This window comes from Mustela lutreola, chromosome X (assembly GCF_030435805.1).
Source record: "Mustela lutreola isolate mMusLut2 chromosome X, mMusLut2.pri, whole genome shotgun sequence".
NCBI lineage: Eukaryota > Metazoa > Chordata > Mammalia > Carnivora > Mustelidae > Mustela > Mustela lutreola.
In genome coordinates this window covers 54,710,849-54,732,524 of record NC_081308.1, presented here as the reverse complement: position 1 = coordinate 54,732,524, position 21,676 = coordinate 54,710,849, and the positions used below count along the sequence as shown (strand labels likewise).

General features: G+C 43.6%; 1 protein-coding gene across 2 annotated transcripts in view; it reads left to right on the top strand.

Moving 5' to 3' along the window:
- The first annotated feature begins 223 nt into the window (after positions 1-223).
- LOC131821696 (conserved oligomeric Golgi complex subunit 2-like) overlaps positions 224-21,676 on the top strand; it is a 35,359-nt gene continuing 13,906 nt past the window's right edge. The window contains exon 1 of one of the 2 annotated variants that reach the window (XM_059157959.1): positions 224-1,156. In XM_059157959.1, the coding sequence (XP_059013942.1) occupies positions 1,085-1,156 (72 nt within the window). In that variant the 5' untranslated portion in view covers positions 224-1,084. The remainder of the gene's footprint in view (positions 1,157-21,676) is intronic. The other variant, XM_059157960.1, reaches the window with a different exon arrangement.

Genomic DNA, 21,676 nt, shown 5'->3' with positions numbered 1-21,676 from the left:
TGAAGGGCGCGCGTGAGATCTGTGGTTTGAGCTGTCAGAGTCTCACGGAGAAAAAAAAAGAGAAATGAATCATCATTTGACCATGACATTCCCACTAAAGGGGAGGACAGTGGGAGAAAGAGCAAGGGAAGAGGAAAGAAAAATCTCAAAATAAATATGGGGTGGATGGCAGGAGGAGGAGGGGGTCTCGGAAATTGGGGACAGGTGTGGCGATCGAACCAACGCTAGTCACAAACACACGATTCCGCCCATTCTAGAGTGGACTGGACATAAACATGCTCGCACATCTACTTGTCGGCTGCGTTTTGTCTGCCGGTAGCGAGGTGATTCTTTAAGAGCTCTGAGAACCCAAACTTGTGGCCGCCCCGCAGCTGAGCCGAAGTGGAGCTGGGAGCTGCCCAGACGACCTGAGGCTGCCAGCTGACCACCTTCCTCCCTACAGATCGCTGGAGCCAAGCTCAGCGGGGGAGAAGCCACGCTCGCGGGTGGGTGCCGGGGCTAAGGGCGGAAGCCGGGTTCCCACAGAGGCCTCCGCGCCCAGGCGGCTGCAGCGGCGGCGCCGGGGGACCGGAGGCCTGACACCGGGATGCGCCCCCCACTCTGGACAACCGGCCGCAGAAGTAAAGGGCCAGCATCCCGCCACAGCTATGCTTCCCGCGGGACAATCTCGGGAGAAGGTCCTGGAAGAGGCTCGCAGGCCGGTTTTCCGAGGGAAACGGCGAGGTGGGGAGGGAGCGCCCATGACCCTCCCCGCCCTCCCCTCTCCCGCTCACCCGGCCGCACAGGCGACAGGACTGTTCCGAAGAAACGTACTCGGGGTTGTAGTGTCGCCCTCCGCCACACGGGGCTGGATCACCTGCTGGCTCGGCGGCATCGGTCCGGGCTCCTCTCTTGGTGGAGGCAGGCGGAGGCGCGCCTGCGGCGTCCTCTTTCATTGGCCGCGGCGAGGGCGCTGCCATGTTGGAGGAAGCGGTGCCTTCTGTGAGGTGGAAACGCCGTGGCTTCACCCATAGCGTTGGGGAGCGCAGCCTCCTACCTTTCCTTCTCGCTGGAGTGTTGGTGCTGAGAGGCGGCGGCCGGCGGGATGGAGAGAAGTAGGATGAACCTGCCCAAGGGGCCGGACACGCTCTGCTTCGACAAGGACGAGTTCATGAAGGTGCGCGCCTGGTCTCTGCTCCCCGGAGCCGGGCCGTGTGTGGCCTGCCCTCCTTGGCCCTCCGGGGCCTCTCCTCGGGCTTCTCCTGCGGGCTTCCTGGGCCGTCCCCGCCCCGGAGGGGTCCTCGGCCGGGACCTCACTGCACTTCGCAGTGAGTCTCTTGGCCTCGGGTGGGCTAGGTGCAGCCTGAAGAAAGCACTCCTGTGAAATCGTACACATTGAATGAAAAGGCCTGAAAGTTCAGGGCAAGTGGTTTTGAGCTAAACGTAAAAGCCCCGGACCCGTAGGATCCGCCTCTGGTACCGTGCGGCACAGTCAGACCGCCGCTCCCCCGGCCTGACAGAAGTCTCCCAGTGCCTTGTGCCTAGAAGCTCAGCGACTGTGCGTTGAACACATCTCTGAACGCACGTACTTACCAGAAATCGGGTCAAAAAGGCACTTAACCTAACGTTTATGCCTGACTTTCGTCTTAAGCTCCCGGAATGAGAAATCTGAAAGACTGTACTGTCCTTACTGGTTCTGGTCCAGTACTACAAAGCATACCAAGCTCCTTTTCTAAAGTTGCCCTACTTCTCTTGGTGAGGTCAGCCTGAAGCTGGCAGCAGATAACTGTAGGACATAAACTTACAGAATAGAAATTTAAACTGAAAAGACTTTACTGACAGGAAAGGTTCATCAGACATAGCCTTGAAAATGTCCCAAGGTTTGAATCAGAGCCAGGAGGAGCTTTATCAGTTTTCTGTATCCCTCTGGGTCTGTACTTAAACTATCAAAACGTATATGTTTAATTTCTAAGGATTGGGATTTAGTAGCTGGGTTCAGTGTTAAAAAGTTTTGGCTCTGCCGGTACCTAAAATTCTGAAAAGAGTTTGAATTTCTTACTTTTTTATGGCTTCAAGTCATAATATGTTTTTTTCTTTTTTGGGTTAACCAGCTAGTTCCTTTTTGATACTTGCATTCAGATCACATCTCCCAAACTCTGGTTTTAAAAGTGCTTATGTCTGGATCCTCTGCGGTGTGGCCATATCATTTTTAATATGTAGGGATGTCTAGATGAAGGTATATTGTACTCTTGTTCTTGTATGGTGATGTTAAGCCACTGTAATAAAAGGTGTAAATTGAATGGAGTGTCTGAAGGAGAGCACAGAGTGAATTCTCTGATCCAGAAACCTTTTTTTAACGAAGGACACGTGATGAGGAGAGAGGTCATTGGAAGAAGAAAAGCACACACACAGACTTAAAGAATCTCAAAGCACGGAAGTCTCTTTAGCTTGTCTGTCTTTGGACTTCGTCAGGCTTTCTTTGGGCCTAACACTAGCATTTTCTCACACTTCCTCGCCCCGCCATCTTTCTCACTCTGAGCTGACAGAATGCCTTTGGTCAAAGCAGCTTCGGAAAATAGAAATCTCAAAATAGCAGTTCTAAAGTAGGACTTAGAGGTAGGGAGAGAGCAAACTGGGAAAGTGGCTAGAATGCCAGCAATTCCATATTCTTTCAAGGCTCTGAAATTTCTGAATATAATGTACAATTTGTAGTGTTAATGAACGTGACCCCTTCATACATAGAAGAAAAATACATGGAACAGCTGTTCTGTGTAAAGTGGTATTGATCTTCTATGTGGGAGCTGGAGATAAAGGTTATTTGCAATCTGTGTTTCCGTCAGAGAGATGTTTTGTTAAGTTACAGTTGCGAGGCAGAAATGAGTGGAGAGCTTGCTGTCGGGGTTGTATTTCTACATAGGTGTCTTGTTTGGCACATTTTGGAATGAGACTGGGATGGTAGAAAGGGAGATGGGGTGGGGCTGCGGGTTGCACCTTGGACACTGCATACATTGAGGGGTCCACATTGATGCAGTCTTCACGGTAGAGCTGCAGTCAGGTTTACAGCAGGAAGTTGCATGGTCATATCTGTTGAGTTCGAGTGGACTGGTGGCAGGAGACTACTTAAAAAGTCATGTTTAGGGGCGCCTGGGTGGCTCAGTGGGTTAAGCCTCTGCCTTCGGCTCAGGTCATGATCTCAGGGTCCTGGGATCGAGTCCCGCATCGGGCTCTCTGCTCAGCAGGGAGCCTGCTTCCCTCTCTCTCTCTCTCTCTCTCTCTCTCTGCCTGCCTCTCCATCTACTTGTGATTTCTCTCTGTCAAATAAATAAATAAAATCTTTAAAAAAAAGTCATGTTTATGAGATCTAATGAGAAATAGAACGGGAAAGGTATGCAAAAGAGGTAGGTGATCAAAGTGCAGGAATGGCAGATGGGGAAGGGTCACCTGGGGCAGAGGCACTGGCAACATCATACTTTGTCGGCTTAGAAATACGAAAATCCTTTGGGTTGACAGCCAACTAATAGATGAGCAGGACATAAGGTATTGGTAGTAGGGGGAGAAAGTGGCATAACAGATAAATTAGACCATTTACATGGGTGTGCTATTGACATCACATGTAGCCTTCCTCTTCCATCTCAACATATGACTTCATCTCCAGTCGTACAGAAAAATTAGCAGCCATCCCACGGGACCTCCTCCATCCTGCTGATCATGATCCCATTCTTGTATTTGTCCCCTTCTCCTCCTCGCCTGGTACGGGAAGGGGCTCTCCTTCCTCCTCGGGTTCAGTCTCCACTCTGGCTCGGAGTCCATGCCCTCCCGCCCTTCCAGGAGCCTGCGAGGATCCTCTCCCCTGCACTCCTTCCCATCACGTGCTCCTGTTTGATCCTCTCCCACTTGAATGCCCCACCTCTAGGTATTGCCCTGTCAGTGTCGCACATCACAGCCAGTGCTCAGGGGTTGACTTGACTTTCCCACCTTCCACCCTTCAGGCCCTGTCATTCCACTAAAGAGTTCTTACCAAAACTGTTTCTAAGTCAGCGCACCTGACCTTTCTCTGTCTCCTTACTCGACATCGCAGTAGACCAAATGCTCTGCATTGCTTCCTGTCTTTCTTCGACCTCTCTTATGTGTCTCCTGTGCAAAGTCATGCTCCTGGTAGCCACTGAATGCTCATTATGGGCTCAGCCCCGTGTTGCTTTCTTTCCCTAGATGACCTTTTGTGCAGCTTCATGACCACCTATCAGCAGGTAAGGTAGATTCCTGTCTCTGGCCCACACGCCTCCTGAGCACCAGTTCTGTGTATCGGACTTGCTGACCTTTCTTCTCGGATGTGTCTGTGGCCCCTCAGACTCATCAGGTTCAAGACGGAATTCATGAGCACCTCCTCCACTAAAAGCCACCTTTCTTATTCTATTGCCTCTCTCGGTAAACACTTCATCCGTTTAGCCTGGAGTCGGGAAACCAGAAGTCAACTCCTACTCTGTCACCTTTCCAAAATCTAGTCTGTCACACCAAGTCCTGTGGATTTCGCTTCCTAAACCTCTTGAACCCATATACTTCTTTCCATCTCTTCTCATACCTTTGCAGTGCGCCCTTGCCATCACACCGTAGAAGCTTCTCACCCAGTCTCCATGTGCCTTCCTTGTCTTTCTGACCCCTGGTCTACACTGCAGGCTAGCCACTCTTGTCAGAATGTGGATGTGATCTTGTATGTACCAGGTGACTGGTCAGTCCACCGGCTCTTGAAAAACCATTTTCCCACGCACTCGAACGTATTTCAAAGAGAATCAGTCCCCCATGGGGTAGTTTTCCTTGGTAGACAGTTTGTTTCTGCGCTGTGCCAGTCTGCCTCCTTCGAACTTCTCTGTGTCAGTTCCTCTCTGGAACCTGTGGCTTTGTTGGCACCCCGGGTAGGCAGATGATGACCTTTTCCATGAGAAGTAAAGGCAGGAGCCCTCTGGATGGTGAATGTATGTACCCTCATGTTCCATAGGTAAAAGAACCGTGTATGTGGGTGGGGGGGATAAGTCCTTGAGGCTCCTCCCCGTTCTAATTGGGTGAACTGGGAATTTTGAGACAGGAAGCAGGTCATGTGTGTCCTTGTTTGCAGGGAGCATGCATTCTGATGGACAAAACGGAAAAGGGGAAGAATGAGCAGCTGCTCAGATCTGTTTTTACTGTGCTGGCTGATTAGCTGTGACCTGCAGATGTGGGTCCCATCCTCGGCTCTGCTCTCTGCCTGCTTATGTCTGACTTGGGGCAAATCACTCGCCTCCGGCCTTCTGTTTGCTTGTTAGTATAATGAGGTGGTGCTTATCTATGTGATCTTTGCCAGATCCTCTGAAAAGACTCGTCCAACCTGGCTTGCAGATAAGGAAACTGAGGCCTGAGGTGTGATGACTTCCTTTAAAGCCACACAGCTAGTTGGGGCCAATCACAGGCCAGATCTCCTGACCCCCACACATCAGTCCTTGGAAATCCTACTGTAATATGTTCCTTTCCAGAGGCCACAGGTGGGAACTGAGGGAAGTGGGACAATCAGAACATTAAGAATAGCGCAGAAGATGGCACAATGTCCGCATGCCTTGGCACCTGCATTTCACCAATAGGGCCACCTCTTACCTTAGAAGAAGTTCCCACAGGGCTGGTGATCTGGATGCCTGGCCTGGAGCTTAGCTACAGTAAACGGGACCAGAGGGAAGTGATGGCTGTTTGAGGTGGACTTTGAGGTGGCTGGGGATAGCAGCTGACAGAGGAGGAAGAGGGAAGAGTGACAGACAGCAGATAGCCGCAGGCCCGCAGGTCAGCCACTGTTGCCCAGGCTCGCCCATCCCCAGGAGCCGTCTTCGTATCACAGGAGCTGAGTCCTTACCCTGTGGGTTCTTAGTTCGATGTCACGGCTTGATGACAAGATTCCATTCTCTTCCGCATCAGTTTGAGACAGATATCTTAATGAAATTCTAATTAGCCAAATATGGAATGTAAGCCTGCAACTCATTTTATAGAGAAATTTTCTTATGTGAACTACTTTCCCTGATGATAGAGGAGTTGTGACGATGTAACATCAGATAAAGTTTATCTGATTGGCACTTGTAAGAAGGGTTCCCGGCAAAAAAGAACTGTTTTTTCTGTTGTTGTTGTCCTCCCTTTTGATCTTTCCTTTCCATTATCATTATTATTATTTTTTTTTTGTCTTGTGAGCGGTCATCTGATTTATAAAAAGATGCAACAAAAAGTAAAATGGTACAAGATAATCAGTTTCAAAACATAAAAAAGTGAGTGTCTTTAGCCATAGCTCAGAACAGAGGAACTGGGTAAGGAGAATTGCTTGTATGAACTGGCAACAGGAAAAGTTGGTAAAGGAGAGCTGAGGAAATCTATTAAGACATAGGAGTGAGGGGCTCTGTCATCATCTGACATTCGCTCAGTGTCGTCTATATGGTTAGAGATGTCCATGATGGGAACTCCAGCAATCTTCTGGGTCTGGGTCAGCTGATGCCACAGTGTAACACTCTGAATTGCTTCCGTACTGAGCAGTCATCTGCATAGTTTGTCTTTTGTGTACGTGGTAATTGTTTGAATCTTGGCTCTTTCGCAATCCTTAGAGCCTCTTGATACTTTCACCCCGGTTTCAGCCATTACACAGTCAGTTGTACAACTGGTACACTTGGCACACAGCCCGTCCATCATTGACCGGTCAAGTTTGGCCTAAATAGAAAAGTTGATAAAGTCGGTACCAACCAGGATGTGGTAAGTCGGCCCAGCTGTGTGTTTATATTGGAAAAAGCAGGAGGGGTGTTGGGGGACTTCTCTTTCCTTGAGTGCATGGGATCCTTCTTTTCTTTCTTTTTAGGTTTTAATCTGTCCTTCTCTCGGAGAAGGATCTCAGAGCTAAGCATTCGCTTCCCGGTCACATACTTGCTTGCTTTCTCTTGCTTCCCCATGTTCACACCATGCCCATTTCTCCTTGCTTTTGATTTTATAATTCATTCTGTGTAGTACCATAAAACTTATTTAAATAAAATGTTGGCCTACTAAGTTATTGATTATTAGTAAGTTCTTTGTTCAAAATTTGAGAGCAAGAAGTATTATGTAAATATATCTTTTTGTTATTTAACTAGTTTTACAACATTTAGCATCAAATTTCTTGAAACATTTAAACAAATTAATCACAAACTTGGGCTTGGGCTTTTTCTTTTTTTTTTTTTAAAGTAATCTCTACACCCAACAGGGGACTTGAACCCACAACCCTGAGATCAAGACCTGCACGCTCCAGTGACTGAACGAGCCAGGTGCCCTTTGGGCTTTTTGTTTTTAAGTTCCTCAGGTGAGGGGGTGCCTTAGTGGCTCAGAGAGTTAAGCTTCTGCCTTCAGCTCAGGTCATGGTCTCAGGGTCCTGGGATCGAGCCCTGCATGGGACACTCTGCTCAGCATGGAGCATGATTCCCTCCCTCTCTGCCTACTTGTGATCTCTCTCTCTGTGTCAAATAAATAAATAAAATCTTAAAAAAAAAAAGTTCCTTAAGTGATTGTAATGTGTGACCAGTGTTGAGAACTCTAGCACTGGATAATTCCTTTAAATAGCTCAAGAAATTAATTTTGAAAAGCGAACTAAAAGCCTACATAATTTATGATTGGTGTTAAATTGAGGGGAAAAAAGAGATAAAGAGAAGAAATCAGCTGGAACAGAGTGTAATTAGGTACTCAAATATTTGTTAGATGGATAAATACATTTACGGAATGTAGGGTTTTTTTTTTTTTGTCTCTTCATAAATATGTCAAATGGGTATATAAATTCAACAAAGGAGTTTGATATAAAATTGATTAAAATGTTAGAACAGAAGTTTTTTAGAATTTTAGTGTTACTATTTCATGATGCTTTTAAGATGATCTCTCTGTAGATGGTGGGAAGATCTTGTTAGCATATGTTTTTAATTTCTCAAGCTTGAATAATTTAGTCACTGAACAAACATTTAGAATGAGTTTTGGGAGACACAAGTCCTAGATTATGTCCCCACCTAGCTGGGGCAGAGATTTGAGAGCAGGGGCTGGAGGGAGGAGCTCCAAGGACATTTTTGTATACATGCTGATACCTTGGGCGGGAACACTCTTCCCACACTTCCTGTGGCTAGCTCCTTTGTGTCATTTGGATCTCAACTCATTGTTCTATATTTCCGGGTTCATCCAAGTTTAAATACATCCCATTTGTCACTCAGACCTTTACTGTGTCCTCATTTCTTTTTAGCTGTGATCACTATTCATTAATCACTATTTGATCACTGTTCATTAATATAATGTTTGTTTACATATTTATTTTCTCATTTCTGCATTAGAATATCTGCTCCTTAAAAGCAGAGACCTTGTCTTTTCTTTTCATGACTGTGTCCCCAGGTCTTAGAGCAGAGCTGGAGTTGCATGATAAATATTTGAGGAATATTTATGGGATATACAGGGACATTTATTCATCTCTGTTGTCCATTGTTTTCAAGAATGGTTGGAAATACACACATACGTGAGCTCACACAAACTTTCTATGTCTTTCAACCCCTATGTAGTGTGCAGATTAGTGCTTAACTATTTTGGTTTTTTGTCTCGATGAAATGGGACATGTTTCAGGGCAGAGCTCATAAATTTCATATGCCCTCTTAGTACTTCTCATCATTACAGAGTGATGGTTCTGGGGGATTCTGCTTCTCGTGGAGATAGTATATAGTGATTTTATAAGTCCATGTATCTGGGAAGGAGTGTTTTACTTCTTGGCAGCTTAGAGAACTTCAATCTTTCCACATTCCATGTAATTTTCATAGCATTAAAGCTACTAATTTCAGATTATTGGTAAGTTTTAAATGATTAATTCCCAGGTTATTTTGAATTAGTCTTTGTTTGCCATCCCTGATTGCAGCTAGTTAGTAAAGTAGCTAAACTTTTAAACTCTACTTGGTTTTAATTTTGAGTGATGTCACTGCTTCTCTTATGGTTAATGGTTCTTAATTACCTGCAGCTTGTCTGGTTTGCTCATTTATTTTCCTGTGTTCCAACACCTCTTGTGATCTCCCAACTTCTGGCCTTTTGGGGGATTTGTACTTTAACTGGGTTCAGATAGGAAATACCCCTGAGTACAAAGAGAAGTTATTTTTCTTCTAACTTCACTATCTCCTATTATTAATGTATTACATTGTTGTGGTACATGTGTTACAACTGATGAACCACCAGCATTGATACAGTATTAATTAAAATCCATGGTTTACATTAAGGTTCACTCCTCTTTCTATAGTTCTGTGGGTTTTGAAAAATGTATAATGTTATTTACCTACTGTTGGTATCTTACAGCCTAGTTTCATTGCCTTGAAAACCCCTGTTCCTCATCTTTTTGTTTCTTCTCCTCTCTCTGCACCCTCCTCCCTCACCCCTCAGCCCAGGATCTTTTTACTGTCTAGGCTTTTACCTTTTCAGAGTTGAAAGACCCCCCCCCCCGTCGTTAACTAATTAACTGCTCTTTTGTTGTGTGGAAGTGCCCCTCCTCCCCTTGCAGTGAAGGGACCCTTCCCCCAGGGTTGAATTCAGTGTGGCTGCTCTTTTGCCTTTCTGTGGCTGCTTGGCTTTTGGGGCATGACACTTGTCTCCTGTTTGAACAAGATACCTTCTCCTAATAGCCGAGGCATGGTCACATAGGCAAGGGGGCTGCATGGTCACGTAGGTCACGTAGACGGGGGGGGGGCTGCATAGTCACGTAGACAGGATGTCTTTCTGCTGAGTAATAAGGTCAAACTTCCCCTCTTTGTTTCCCCTTCCAGCCTTTCTCTTCGCGCGAGGGGGTCTTCCAAGGCCAATCCGCTAACACCAAGTATGCCTTTTTTCAAATGTTCAAATTGTCAGCCAATCGGCCCCGTCCCATCCGGGACTTGTTTGTACCTGTCTATAAAAATCCTGCACCACCCCAGCCAGGTGTGCTCAGCTAGCAGGAGCTGCTAACCACCCGCAGGCGCCTGCGCTACAATAAAGAACCTCTTGCTGTTTGCATCCTGTGGCAGTGTTGAATTCTTGGGTAAGGGGATCCGCGGGTCTTTCATTTGGAGGTCCCACCGAGATCATCGGACTCCTGCCCAAGGATCCAACTGACTCCCACTGGGAGGTAAGCTGGCCAGCATTTAAATTTTAATAACTGTGTTCTTGTCTCCTGTCTCGTGTTCTTGTTTGTCCTCTGTCCTGCCTATACGCCTGTATAGGACTGTACTACTACGCGTAGTAGCTCTGTATTCTGGGCAGCTTGAGAAGGAGTTGACGAACTCGGACTTCTCCCCTGCCACCCTGGGGGACGCCCCAGGGATCAGAGGGGCCCGGTTTATTGGGGCCCCACAAGTATCCGAGGGATACGTCTGTCTGTAGGCCTCAGAGGAAACTTGCAGTTCCTCGCGGCCTTCTGAATCTGTACTTTCGGTGTTGCACCGAAATCACGCAGCGTTTTCCTTTGCCGGCTTGTTAATTGTTTTATGTGTCTTTCTCGTCGCCCTTTGTGTTTCCCTTGATTAAGGTTAACTGGAGCCAACTGGGGTTAGTCTAACTCAAGACAGAGACTATAAGGAATATTCCCAAGCAGCTGCCGAAACTCTCTTTGTTTCGGGGAAGTTTCCCTGTGTTCTCTGGCCTGACTTGGACTGCCTAACCCCTCCCCCCTGGCTGAGGGGAAAACATGGTGTCTGCTCCTCTGTTGGGCTTTATGAGCTCTAAAACCAGGAATCTTTTCTCTGCCTCCTGGCGGCACTTTGTGTCTTCTGTTTCCCCCTTACGTGTTTCTGTACCAACGTGTGTGCAGCCTGCATGACTGGCCTCTAGATCATGCACCACAGCTCCTTCTCTCTTCACTGTCAAAGAGCAAGAACAACACCTCCTGGACCTAACACCTCCCCACTCCAGATCTTCCCACGCATGTCTCAGGTAAACGTAAACATTCAAAGTGGAGTGGGTCCAGGTGGAACATAAATCAGAGTTGGAACTAAGTTGAGTTTGTTGGTTTAATTAAGATAAGATGTGTCTTTGAAGTTACAGCAGTAAATGTGAAACTTTTATTCTATCAAAGTTTACTGAAGGTCAGATAAGCTTGTGTTATTAAAATATGTTAGCAAAGAAATGACTAAACTGATGGTTAATTGTCTCAAAGTTCTAATGGGTAATTGCTGAAGTAACTTTAAAAGTCTTTGGTAACCTGAAAGTTTTAAAGTTTTGCTTGGATGACAATGGAATTAAATTGTGGACATCTATATCTTAACCAAACAGCATATAAAGCTAAGTCGTTAATTACTGGATGTAGGTTTGTGCTTTTGACTTCTTACTGCAAGGAAACTAAGAGTATTTAAATCTGTTGGTAAACTTGTTTGCCACTTAACAGATTGATAAATTGCCACCTGAAGAATTCTGTTGTAACAGTTCACAATTGGTTAATAACTAAAGGTGTTTCTAAGAATACAAAGTTCTGCTTAGTGTAACTAAGACTGATGGAAATAAAGGGAAACTGTATGTAGGAAAGTAGGAGATATGTAAGAAAGATTTAAGGAATGGGAATACATTTTGTTGAAGGTAAGGGAAAATAATTTTGTCCTAAATGAGATGGTTGTTTGGAAGGAAATGGCTTGGGACAAAACCTGAATGCAAAGGAAAGTTGTAGAAGGTTTGTGAAGGGAAATCTGAAGAAAAGGAATTTTAGCTATGATCAAGAATGAACTAAGATTGAAATGAATGGGTTTTAAAGGTACATTGGTACAAGACTGAAATTGTCTCTGTTCAAAAGGACAATGTTTACTTAGATCAATTGATCTGCTGTTAAGAAAATGTAAATGGTTTTCTCTTTGCCTGCCCAGAAAAACCAGTTTCTATGTTTTGTTTATCAGGTGTTTAACATCCCTAGTTATATTTAGGCATGTGCTTCAACACTTTCTAAGATTTTAGGAAATGTTGACAGGATTTAAATTGTAAATCTCTTTAACTCAGGCTTTTCCTTGGTATATGAAGTTGCTCATGAAGTACTACTGAACCAATGATAAACCTTGGATTACATTTGGGAAAATGCTATAACTATTCTAGAGATTCTATGCACTTCTTAAAGTTTTAATGTTTTGAGAGATCATTGCTTGATACTGTAATTATGGAAATGTTATGTATCACAGAAATAACCTGATTTCCTTGCAGCTAAATTGTAAACTCCCGTGTCTCTTTAGCTCTAACCATATCCATTCTGAGTTTTTGTCATTTATAATTGTTTTAATTTTCTTGTAAAATGAGTTTTATCTTCAAGGAGATTCCTATAAAGGACTTTCAGGACAAATACAGATATTTGATATACTTGAAAATCCTAAAACTGAAATGGGTAAGAATTTCCAAAACTGACTAAAGCCGCATTCACCAGATTTAGTAACATGGGACTAAATGAACTAAAAGATTATAATGTTGTGTCTCTTAATGTTTTGTCTTACTTTAAACATTGCTGGTTCTCTATAATGTTCGCTCTTCCAGACTAGGGATACTTCCTCCTAGTTATCTGTAACTTATAGAGTTGTATAAGTGCTCATTTGTAAAAGTGCTCAAAGCATTCAAGCTTTTCTCTCTATATGAATCCTCTGAAACCAAAAGGTCTCAGGAAGCATTCTTCCATGGCAATCAGTCATTTGCATAAGTTCAATAAGAATCTGTTCTCCTTGTAACAGGACACCATTGGAAACTGATTATTTTACAAAGGCTTTGACTGGGATGTCATATTTGAAAAGACTCAGATATGACCAGACAGTTTAAAGGAACTAAGGTTGACTTTATGAAACCTGGAGCCATAAAGCCCCTTGGGACTGTTGGCCTGATACCTTGCTTACAGAGTTCCCAGCAGCCTCACCAGGTGAGTAAAGAATGTCACTCCTTGGTAGGTGCAGTCTCAGAAGAGGAATTCGCCCAAATCAACAGGTATTGCAGGCATGCCTGATGGCAAGTACAGGGCTTGGCTTCTGGCCCGGAGAGGCTACTAAAAGTTTAACCTAGAGATTCCTTATAAAAAGTTCCAGCAAAGCAGATGCTAAAAGATCTATTGATCACACTCAATGGTTCTTGCTGAGCTTATCTAAATAATTAGGCCAAGTTTGTTAAAACTGGACTTGTTTCACAAGTGAATTAGTCCTGATTTGGCTATCTCTGTAATTGAGGGTTATTTTAGAGAGAAAAATTATGTTTTAGTAACACACCTTTATGGATGTTAAATTCTAGATTTGATTGTCTTTAAATGTTTGTTTACCTAAGCTAAACAATTTGAGGTAAACTTCAGAGAAGTTGTACAATAGCTCCTTTCGTCGATCTTACTGTTTTGTGGGGATATTCGCAGACCCCACGGCACATGATTAAACAACTGGAAAATGGGATTAATTCCCTACAATTATTTAACTTAACTAACACCTTGTGTGTGGCGGGGATAATGAAATTGCCTAAAAGCCAACCTGTCACACTCCATAGGATTAACTATGGACTTGGAGGCACCGTGGATGACCCCATTTTCTTTATGAGTGGATTGAATGATGCATGGGGAACTCCCCTTATCTCTTGACAAGTTTTCTCACTTGCCAATGATCCTCTGTAATCAGGATATTGTTAAGGCTGGACCACTCAAAGGTCTTCTTATTGGTTTCATCCCTTAGTCATATTTATCCTAGAGGCCACCTCTGTTGAGGTGCAATTGCAAATAGATGCTTTAGCTAAGCATAGAACAGCCCTCATAAAAGGAGCCTCAAAGCTCACTATGGGACAGTCCCTGACTGTAATGACTTCACATCAGGTCCAGATTTGTCTTAGAATTCAAAGGCAATCAGTGGATGATAGAAACCAACTAATTAAGTATTGGACTATACTTATAGATATGCCAGAATTAATACTTAAAACTTGTCAAACTTTAAACTTAGTTACCTGTATGCCTGAACCTGACCACTGTACTTCTTTCTCTATAGAGCAAAAATGTTCAGAGGTTATTGATCTTGCTTACTCTATTGGTCCAGATTTAAGATGCCCCTGTTAAAAATACGAATGACAGTTGGATTTCTGATAACAGTAGTTTTCATAGAAAAAATAAGATAAGCTAGGTATGCCATAGTGCTCACTAGCACTTTGCAATTGCCAAAGCCTAAGAATTAACATTTATACTGACTCCAAATATGCCTTCCTGGTACTACATGCCCATGGAGCTATTTGGAAGGAAAGGGGATTGCTATCAAGCCATAACTCCCCAATCAAATATGGTCCTGAGATCATAGCCCTTCTTGAGGCTGTATACTTGCCTAAGGAGGTAGCGGTGATTCACATCAAAGGACATCAGAAGGATATGACCTTGGAATCTAAAGGAAACAATCTAGCAGACCATGCAGCCAAAGAGGCAGCAAAGGGTAAGCAGATATTAAGCCTTATACCAGTCTTGACTCCAATGGAGTCCATGACTCCAGTCTATTCAGAGCAAGAAATTCATATTGCTCAGGAGCGAGGGTATACTAAAAATGCACAAGACTGGCTTGTTAACGATGAGGGAAAATTCTTTATGCCTAAGATTAGTCAATGGAAAATAATACAGGGCTTGCACCAGGCTACTCATTTGGGCAAAGACGCCTTAAAACATTTAATCAAAAATATATTTGATGGAGTGAATTTAACAACCACAATAAAACAAGTGTGTCGATCCTGTAGCATCTGTGCCCAAGTAAATCCGGAGGGTGCGGCTCGCCCCCCACCTCTCTTAAAACCAGTCCAGAGGCGTGGATCCTATCCAGGAGAGGACTGGCAACTTGATTTCACACAAATGCCACCTTGCAAAGGCTATAAATATCTATTAGTATTTGTTGATACCTTCACCGGATGGGTTGAAGCCTTTCCATGTAAAACTGAAAGGGCCGTAGAAGTAACTAAGGTTTTGTTGCGAGAAATTATCCCTAGATTTGGCCTTCCTCAATCTCTTCAAAGTGATAATGGTCCTTCTTTTACTGCTCAGATAACTCAGCAGATAGCTCAAGCCTTAAAAATTAAATATTTCTTACATTCAGCCTGGCATCCACAGTCCTCCGGGAAGGTGGAGAAAGCTAATCATACTTTAAAACGTCATCTTACTAAACTTAGTCTAGAAACCCAGGAAAATTGGGTTACTCTCCTACCAATAGGACTTCTTAGGATGAGAACTGCTTCAAAACAACCTATAGGACTCAGCCCTTTTGAGTTAATATATGGAAGACCATTTCTTTCTGTAGATCTGCTATTAGATGGAGATTATAATGCATTACTAAATTATTCGCTGGAAGCTGGGTTAATTCATAAGTCACTTAATGAGTATACTAATCGTATTCTTCCCAAACCTGATTTAACTATAACTGAAAGCCCACCCCATGTAAATCCCGGAGATATGGTTTACTTAAAAAATTGGAAGTCAGATATAACTGAAAACTTACATCCAAGATGGAAAGGTCCATATCGGCATAATCAGACAGATTGCTGGATCTGCGGAAGTTTGCCTATTTCAAGTACATCTGGATTACCCTGGTGGGTTTTTCCTTTACAGGGCACTGATTGGCATTCTCTACAAAATTATATCTCAGAGATGATAGATGGAGGCAGCACATTCCGGGATAAATCTATTACTAATCAAAATGTTTCTTCCTGGCCCATGATCAGTAAAACATGGGATTCACCAGGACATAATCAAAGTTTTTCATATTCTCAAACTATTAAAATTCTAACTGGCTTTACAGGCTCACAAGATGATACTCACCGGCTAGGGCCTAAGTTACAAAACCCTCCTTATCGCTATACTAAGGATGGCATATATCAAATCTGGGATACATATCTGTGGCTTACACACACGATTGGATGGCTCAGTCAGAAGACAGTTTTATGCTGGGAACAAAGAAATCATATGTATGATACTTGGGCAAATAACACACGACATCTAGGATGGCTGTCTTTAGAAATGTGTTCCCAAGTAATAGTACTCCAGGCTACTGACTGGTTTGCTACTGATTGGGCAAGGCGACCTGGCATCAGATGGCCAGCTCCAAACGGAACCCACTGGATATGTGGAACCAACCTGTGGCCCTGGCTTCCTCCAGGGTGGATAGGTCGCTGTACTTTAGGATTTGCCTGGATCCATGGGCGCATTACTAAAACCATTACAACTCCAGCTAATCTCCCCAACTTGAAACAAAGATGGACGCAATCTGTTTTTAAATGGTATGATCACTTAGCATCCATCTTTGTTCCATCTGCGGGACTAGAGGATGTCAGGTGGCATGTAGAAGCCCTTAATAAATATACTACAAAGGCACTCAATGATTCACTAAATAGCATCTCCCAGCTTAATACCGAGGTGTCACAGATATGCAAGGCAGTCCTACAAAATAGGATGGCCTTGGATGTCCTGACAGCAGCCCAGGGTGGCACATGTGCAATTATCAAGACAGAATGTTGTGTATATATCCCAGACTATCACAAAAGTATCACAGAACTAATAAAGGATATAAATGCCCAGATTAAGGCCCTACAAGATCCTTCTCTCTCTCAGTAAATGGTTAAGTTCCTAATTTGAAGGAGGACTATGGCCGAATCTCCCTTTCGGGCTTCTCATTCTTATTGCCTTATTAATTTTAATATGTTGCTTTGTTCACTGTTTCCCTACTTGGTGCCGAGACTCCATTGCTACAATGACTACACCACGACAGACGATCCTTGTCGCGCGAGAGGACGCCTCTTCACTGTCAGCGCTGGATTCAGCTGCCTCCACCTTTCCTAACTCCCTTATACATTCCTACCCTGATCAATATTGACCCCAGTAGGTAGGGACAGCTCTACACCCCTATTCAGCACGAAGAAGTTACAGAAGATGAGACCTTCCACCTTCAACCCCCTTAAAGATTTCAGGGTCAAGATTGTTCAGGGGGAAATGAAGGAGCAGGAGGCTGGCTGAGGAGAAAGCAAAACCTGGCGCCGTGCACCCCACTTAGTGCAAGAAAAGGACAAATGGATATAAGATTCTATCCATGATGAAGAAAAAGGGGGGAATGAAAGACCCCCCCCCTCGTTAACTAATTAACTGCTCTTTTGTTGTGTGGAAGTGCCCCTCCTCCCCTTGCAGTGAAGGGACCCTTCCCCCAGGGTTGAATTCAGTGTGGCTGCTCTTTTGCCTTTCTGTGGCTGCTTGGCTTTTGGGGCATGACACTTGTCTCCTGTTTGAACAAGATACCTTCTCCTAATAGCCGAGGCATGGTCACATAGGCAAGGGGGCTGCATGGTCACGTAGGTCACGTAGACGGGGGGGGGGGCTGCATAGTCACGTAGACAGGATGTCTTTCTGCTGAGTAATAAGGTCAAACTTCCCCTCTTTGTTTCCCCTTCCCGCCTTTCTCTTCGCGTGAGGGGTTCTTCCAAGGCCAATCCGCTAACACCAAGTATGCCTTTTTTCAAATGTTCAAATTGTCAGCCAATCGGCCCCGTCCCATCCGGGACTTGTTTGTACCTGTCTATAAAAATCCTGCACCACCCCAGCCAGGTGTGCTCAGCTAGCAGGAGCTGCTGACCACCCACAGGTGCGCGCTGACCACCCGCAGGTGCCTGCGTAACAATAAAGAACCTCTTGCTGTTTGCATCCTGTGGCAGTGTTGAATTCTTGGGTAAGGGGATCCGCGGGTCTTTCATTGGCACCTGGCTGGCTTAGTTGCTAGGGCATCTGACTCTTGATCTCGGGGTTGTGAGTTCTACCCACCACATTGGGTATAGAGATGACCTAAAAAATAAATAAAAATTAAAATGTTGGTTAATTTTTACCTTTTCCAGAATGCCATAGAGTTGGAATCATATAGTATTTAGCCTTTGAGACTGGTCTTTCACTTAGCAATATGCATTTAAGGTTCTTCGAAGTCTTGTAGCTTAATAATTCATCTTTTAATTGTTGAATAATCCATTGTGTGGGTGTGGCACAGTGTACCTGTTCACCTACTGAAGGAGATTTGGATTGCTTCCAAGTTTTGGCACTTCAGAGAATAAAGCTGCTGTAAACATCCGTGTGCAGGTTTTTGTGTGGACACTAGTTTTAAGCTCTTTTGGGTAAATACAAAGGAGCACAATTACTGATCTTACAGTGAGAATGTGTGTAGTTCTGTGAGAAACTGCCAAGCTGTCTCACACAGTGCCTCCCATTTTGCATTCTGACCAAACAGTGAATGAGAGTTCAGTTGTCCCACATCCTTGCTAGCATTTGGTATTACTAGTGCTTTGGATTTTTTATATTCTACGTGATATGTAATAGTACCTTGTTTAAATTTGCAATTTCTTAGTGACATACAAAGTTGAGCATCTTTTCAGATCCTTTTTTTTCTTTTTTAAAGATTCTATTTATTTATTAACAGCACAAGCACAGGAAGAGGTAGCAGCAGGCAGCGGGAGAGGGAAAAAAGCAGGCTCCTCGCTGAGCTGGGGGCCCAGTGTGGGGTTCAGTCCCAGGACCTGAGCTAAAGGCAGATGCTTAACTGACTGGGTTTCCCAGCCACCGCTCTTTTCACATTTTTAAATTAGGTTTGATTTCTTGTTGCTACTAAGACATCTTTATATTATATTTCTTTTTTTTTTTATAAATTTTTATTTTTTATAAACATATATTTTTATCCCCAGGGGTACAGGTCTGTGAATCACCAGGTTTACACACTTCACAGCACTCACCAAAGCACATACCCTCCCCAATGTCCATAGTCCCACCCCCTTCTCCCTAACCCCCTCCCCCCAGCAACCCTCAGTTTGTTTTGTGAGATTAAGAGTCACTTATGGTTTGTCTCCCTCCCAATCCCATCTTGTTTCATTGATTCTTCTCCTACCCACTTAAGCCCCCATGTTGCATCACCACTTCCTCATATCAGGGAGATCATATGATAGTTGTCTTTCTCTGCTTGACTTATTTCGCTAAGCATGATACGCTCTAGTTCCATCCATGTTGTCGCAAATGGCAAGATTTCATTTCTTTTGATGGCTGCATAGTATTCCATTGTGTATATATACCACATCTTCTTGATCCATTCATCTGTTGATGGCCATCTAGGTTCTTTCCATAGTTTGGCTATTGTGGACATTGCTGCTATAAACATTCGGGTGCACGTGCCCCTTTGGATCACTACGTTTGTATCTTTAGGGTAAATACCCAATAGTGCAATTGCTGGGTCATACGGCAGTTCTATTTTCAACATTTTGAGGAACCTCCATACTGTTTTCCAGAGTGGCTGCACCAGCTTGCATTCCCACCAACAGTGTAGGAGGGTTCCCCTTTCTCCGCATCCTCGCCAGCATCTGTCATTTCCTGACTTGTTGATTTTAGCCATTCTGACTGGTGTGAGGTGATATCTCATTGTGGTTTTGATTTGTATTTCCCTGATGCCGAGTGATATGGAGCACTTTTTCATGTGTCTGTTGGCCATCTGGATGTCTTCTTTGCAGAAATGTCTGTTCATGTCCTCTGCCCATTTCTTGATTGGATTATTTATTCTTTGGGTGTTGAGTTTGCTAAGTTCTTTATAGATTCTGGACACTAGTCCTTTATCTGATATGTTGTTTGCAAATATCTTCTCCCATTCTGTCAGTTGTCTTTTGATTTTGTTAACTGTTTCCTTTGCTGTGCAAAAGCTTTTGATCTTGATGAAATCCCAATAGTTCATTTTTGCCCTTGCTTCCCTTGCCTTTTGCGTTGTTCCTAGGAAGATGTTGCTGTGGCAGAGGTCGAAGAGGTTGCTGCCCGTGTTCTCCTCAAGGATTTTGATGGATTCCTTTCGCACATTGAGGTCCTTCATCCATTTTGAGTCTATTTTTGTGTGTGGTGTAAGGAAATGGTCCAATTTCATTTTTCTGCATGTGGCTGTCCAATTTTCCCAGCACCATTTATTGAAGAGGCTGTCTTTTTTCCATTGGACATTCTTTCCTGCTTTGTCGAAGATTAGTTGACCATAGATTTGAGGGTCTATTTCTGGGCTCTCTATTCTGTTCCATTGATCTATGTGTCTGTTTTTGTGCCAGTACCATGCTGTCTTGATGATGACAGCTTTGTAATAGAGCTTGAAATCCGGAATTGTGATGCCACCAACGTTGGCTTTCTTTTTCAATATCCCTTTGGCTATTCGAGGTCTTTTCTGGTTCCATATAAATTTTAGCATTATTTGTTCCATTTCTTTGAAAAAGATGGATGGTACTTTGATAGGAATTGCATTAAATGTGTAGATTGCTTTAGGTAGCATAGACATTTTCACAATATTTATTCTTCCAATCCAGGAGCATGGAACATTTTTCCATTTCTTTGTGTCTTCCTCAATTTCTTTCATGAGTACTTTATAGTTTTCTGAGTATAGATTCTGTGTCTCTTTGGTTAGGTTTATTCCTAGGTATCTTATGGTTTTGGATGCAATTGTAAATGGGATTGACTCCTTAATATCTCTTTCTTCTGTCTTGCTGTTGGTGTAAAGAAATGCAACTGATTTCTGTGCATTGATTTTATATCCTGACACTTTACTGAATTCCTGTATAAGTTCTAGCAGTTTTGGAGTGGAGTCTTTTGGGTTTTCCACATAGAGTATCATATCATCTGCGAAGAGTGATAATTTGACTTCTTCTTTGCCGATTTGGATGCCTTTAATTTCCTTTTGTTGTCTGATTGCTGAGGCTAGGACCTCTAGTACTATGTTGAATAGCAGTGGTGATAATGGACATCCCTGCCGTGTTCCTGACCTTAGCGGAAAAGCTTTCAGTTTTTCTCCATTGAGAATGATATTTGCGGTGGGTTTTTCATAGATGGCTTTGATGATATTGAGGTATGTGCCCTCTATCCCTACACTTTGAAGAGTTTTGATCAGGAAGGGATGCTGTACTTTGTCAAATGCTTTTTCAGCATCTATTGAGATTATCATATGGTTCTGGTTCTTTCTTTTATTGATGTGTTGTATCACATTGACTGATTTGTGGATGTTGAACCAACCTTGCAGCCCTGGAATAAATCCCACTTGGTCGTGGTGAATGATCTTTTTAATGTACTGTTGAATCCTATTGGCTAGTATTTTGTTGAGTATTTTCGCATCTGTGTTCATCAAGGATATCGGTCTATAGCTCTCTTTTTTGGTGGGATCCTTGTCTGGTTTTGGGATCAAGGTGATGCTGGCCTCATCAAATGAGTTTGGAAGTTTTCCTTCCATTTCTATTTTTTGGAACAGTTTCAGGAGAATAGGAATTAGTTCTTCTTTATATTATATTTCTTATTTTAAGTCCTTTACCATGGATGTGTTTTGCAGATATTTACTCTGTGACTGGTCTTTTCATTCTCTCTCTCTATTTTTTTTTTAAGATTTTATTTATTTATTTGTCAGAGAGCGAGCGAGCGAGAGCGAGCACAGGCAGTCAGAGTGGAAGGCAGAGTCAGACGGAGAAGCAGGCTCCCTGCGGAGCAAGGATCCCGATGTGGGACTCGATCCCAGGACTCTGGGATCATGACCTGAGCCGAAGGCAGCTGCTTAACCAACTGAGCCACCCAGGTGTCCCGTCTTTTCATTCTCTTAACAGTGTCTTACAGAGAAGTTTAATTTTAGCAAAGTCCCTCTCATCAATTTTTTCTTTCGTAGATCATGCTTTTGGTTTTATATCTGAAAAATCATTGCCAAATCCAAGGATCCCTACATTT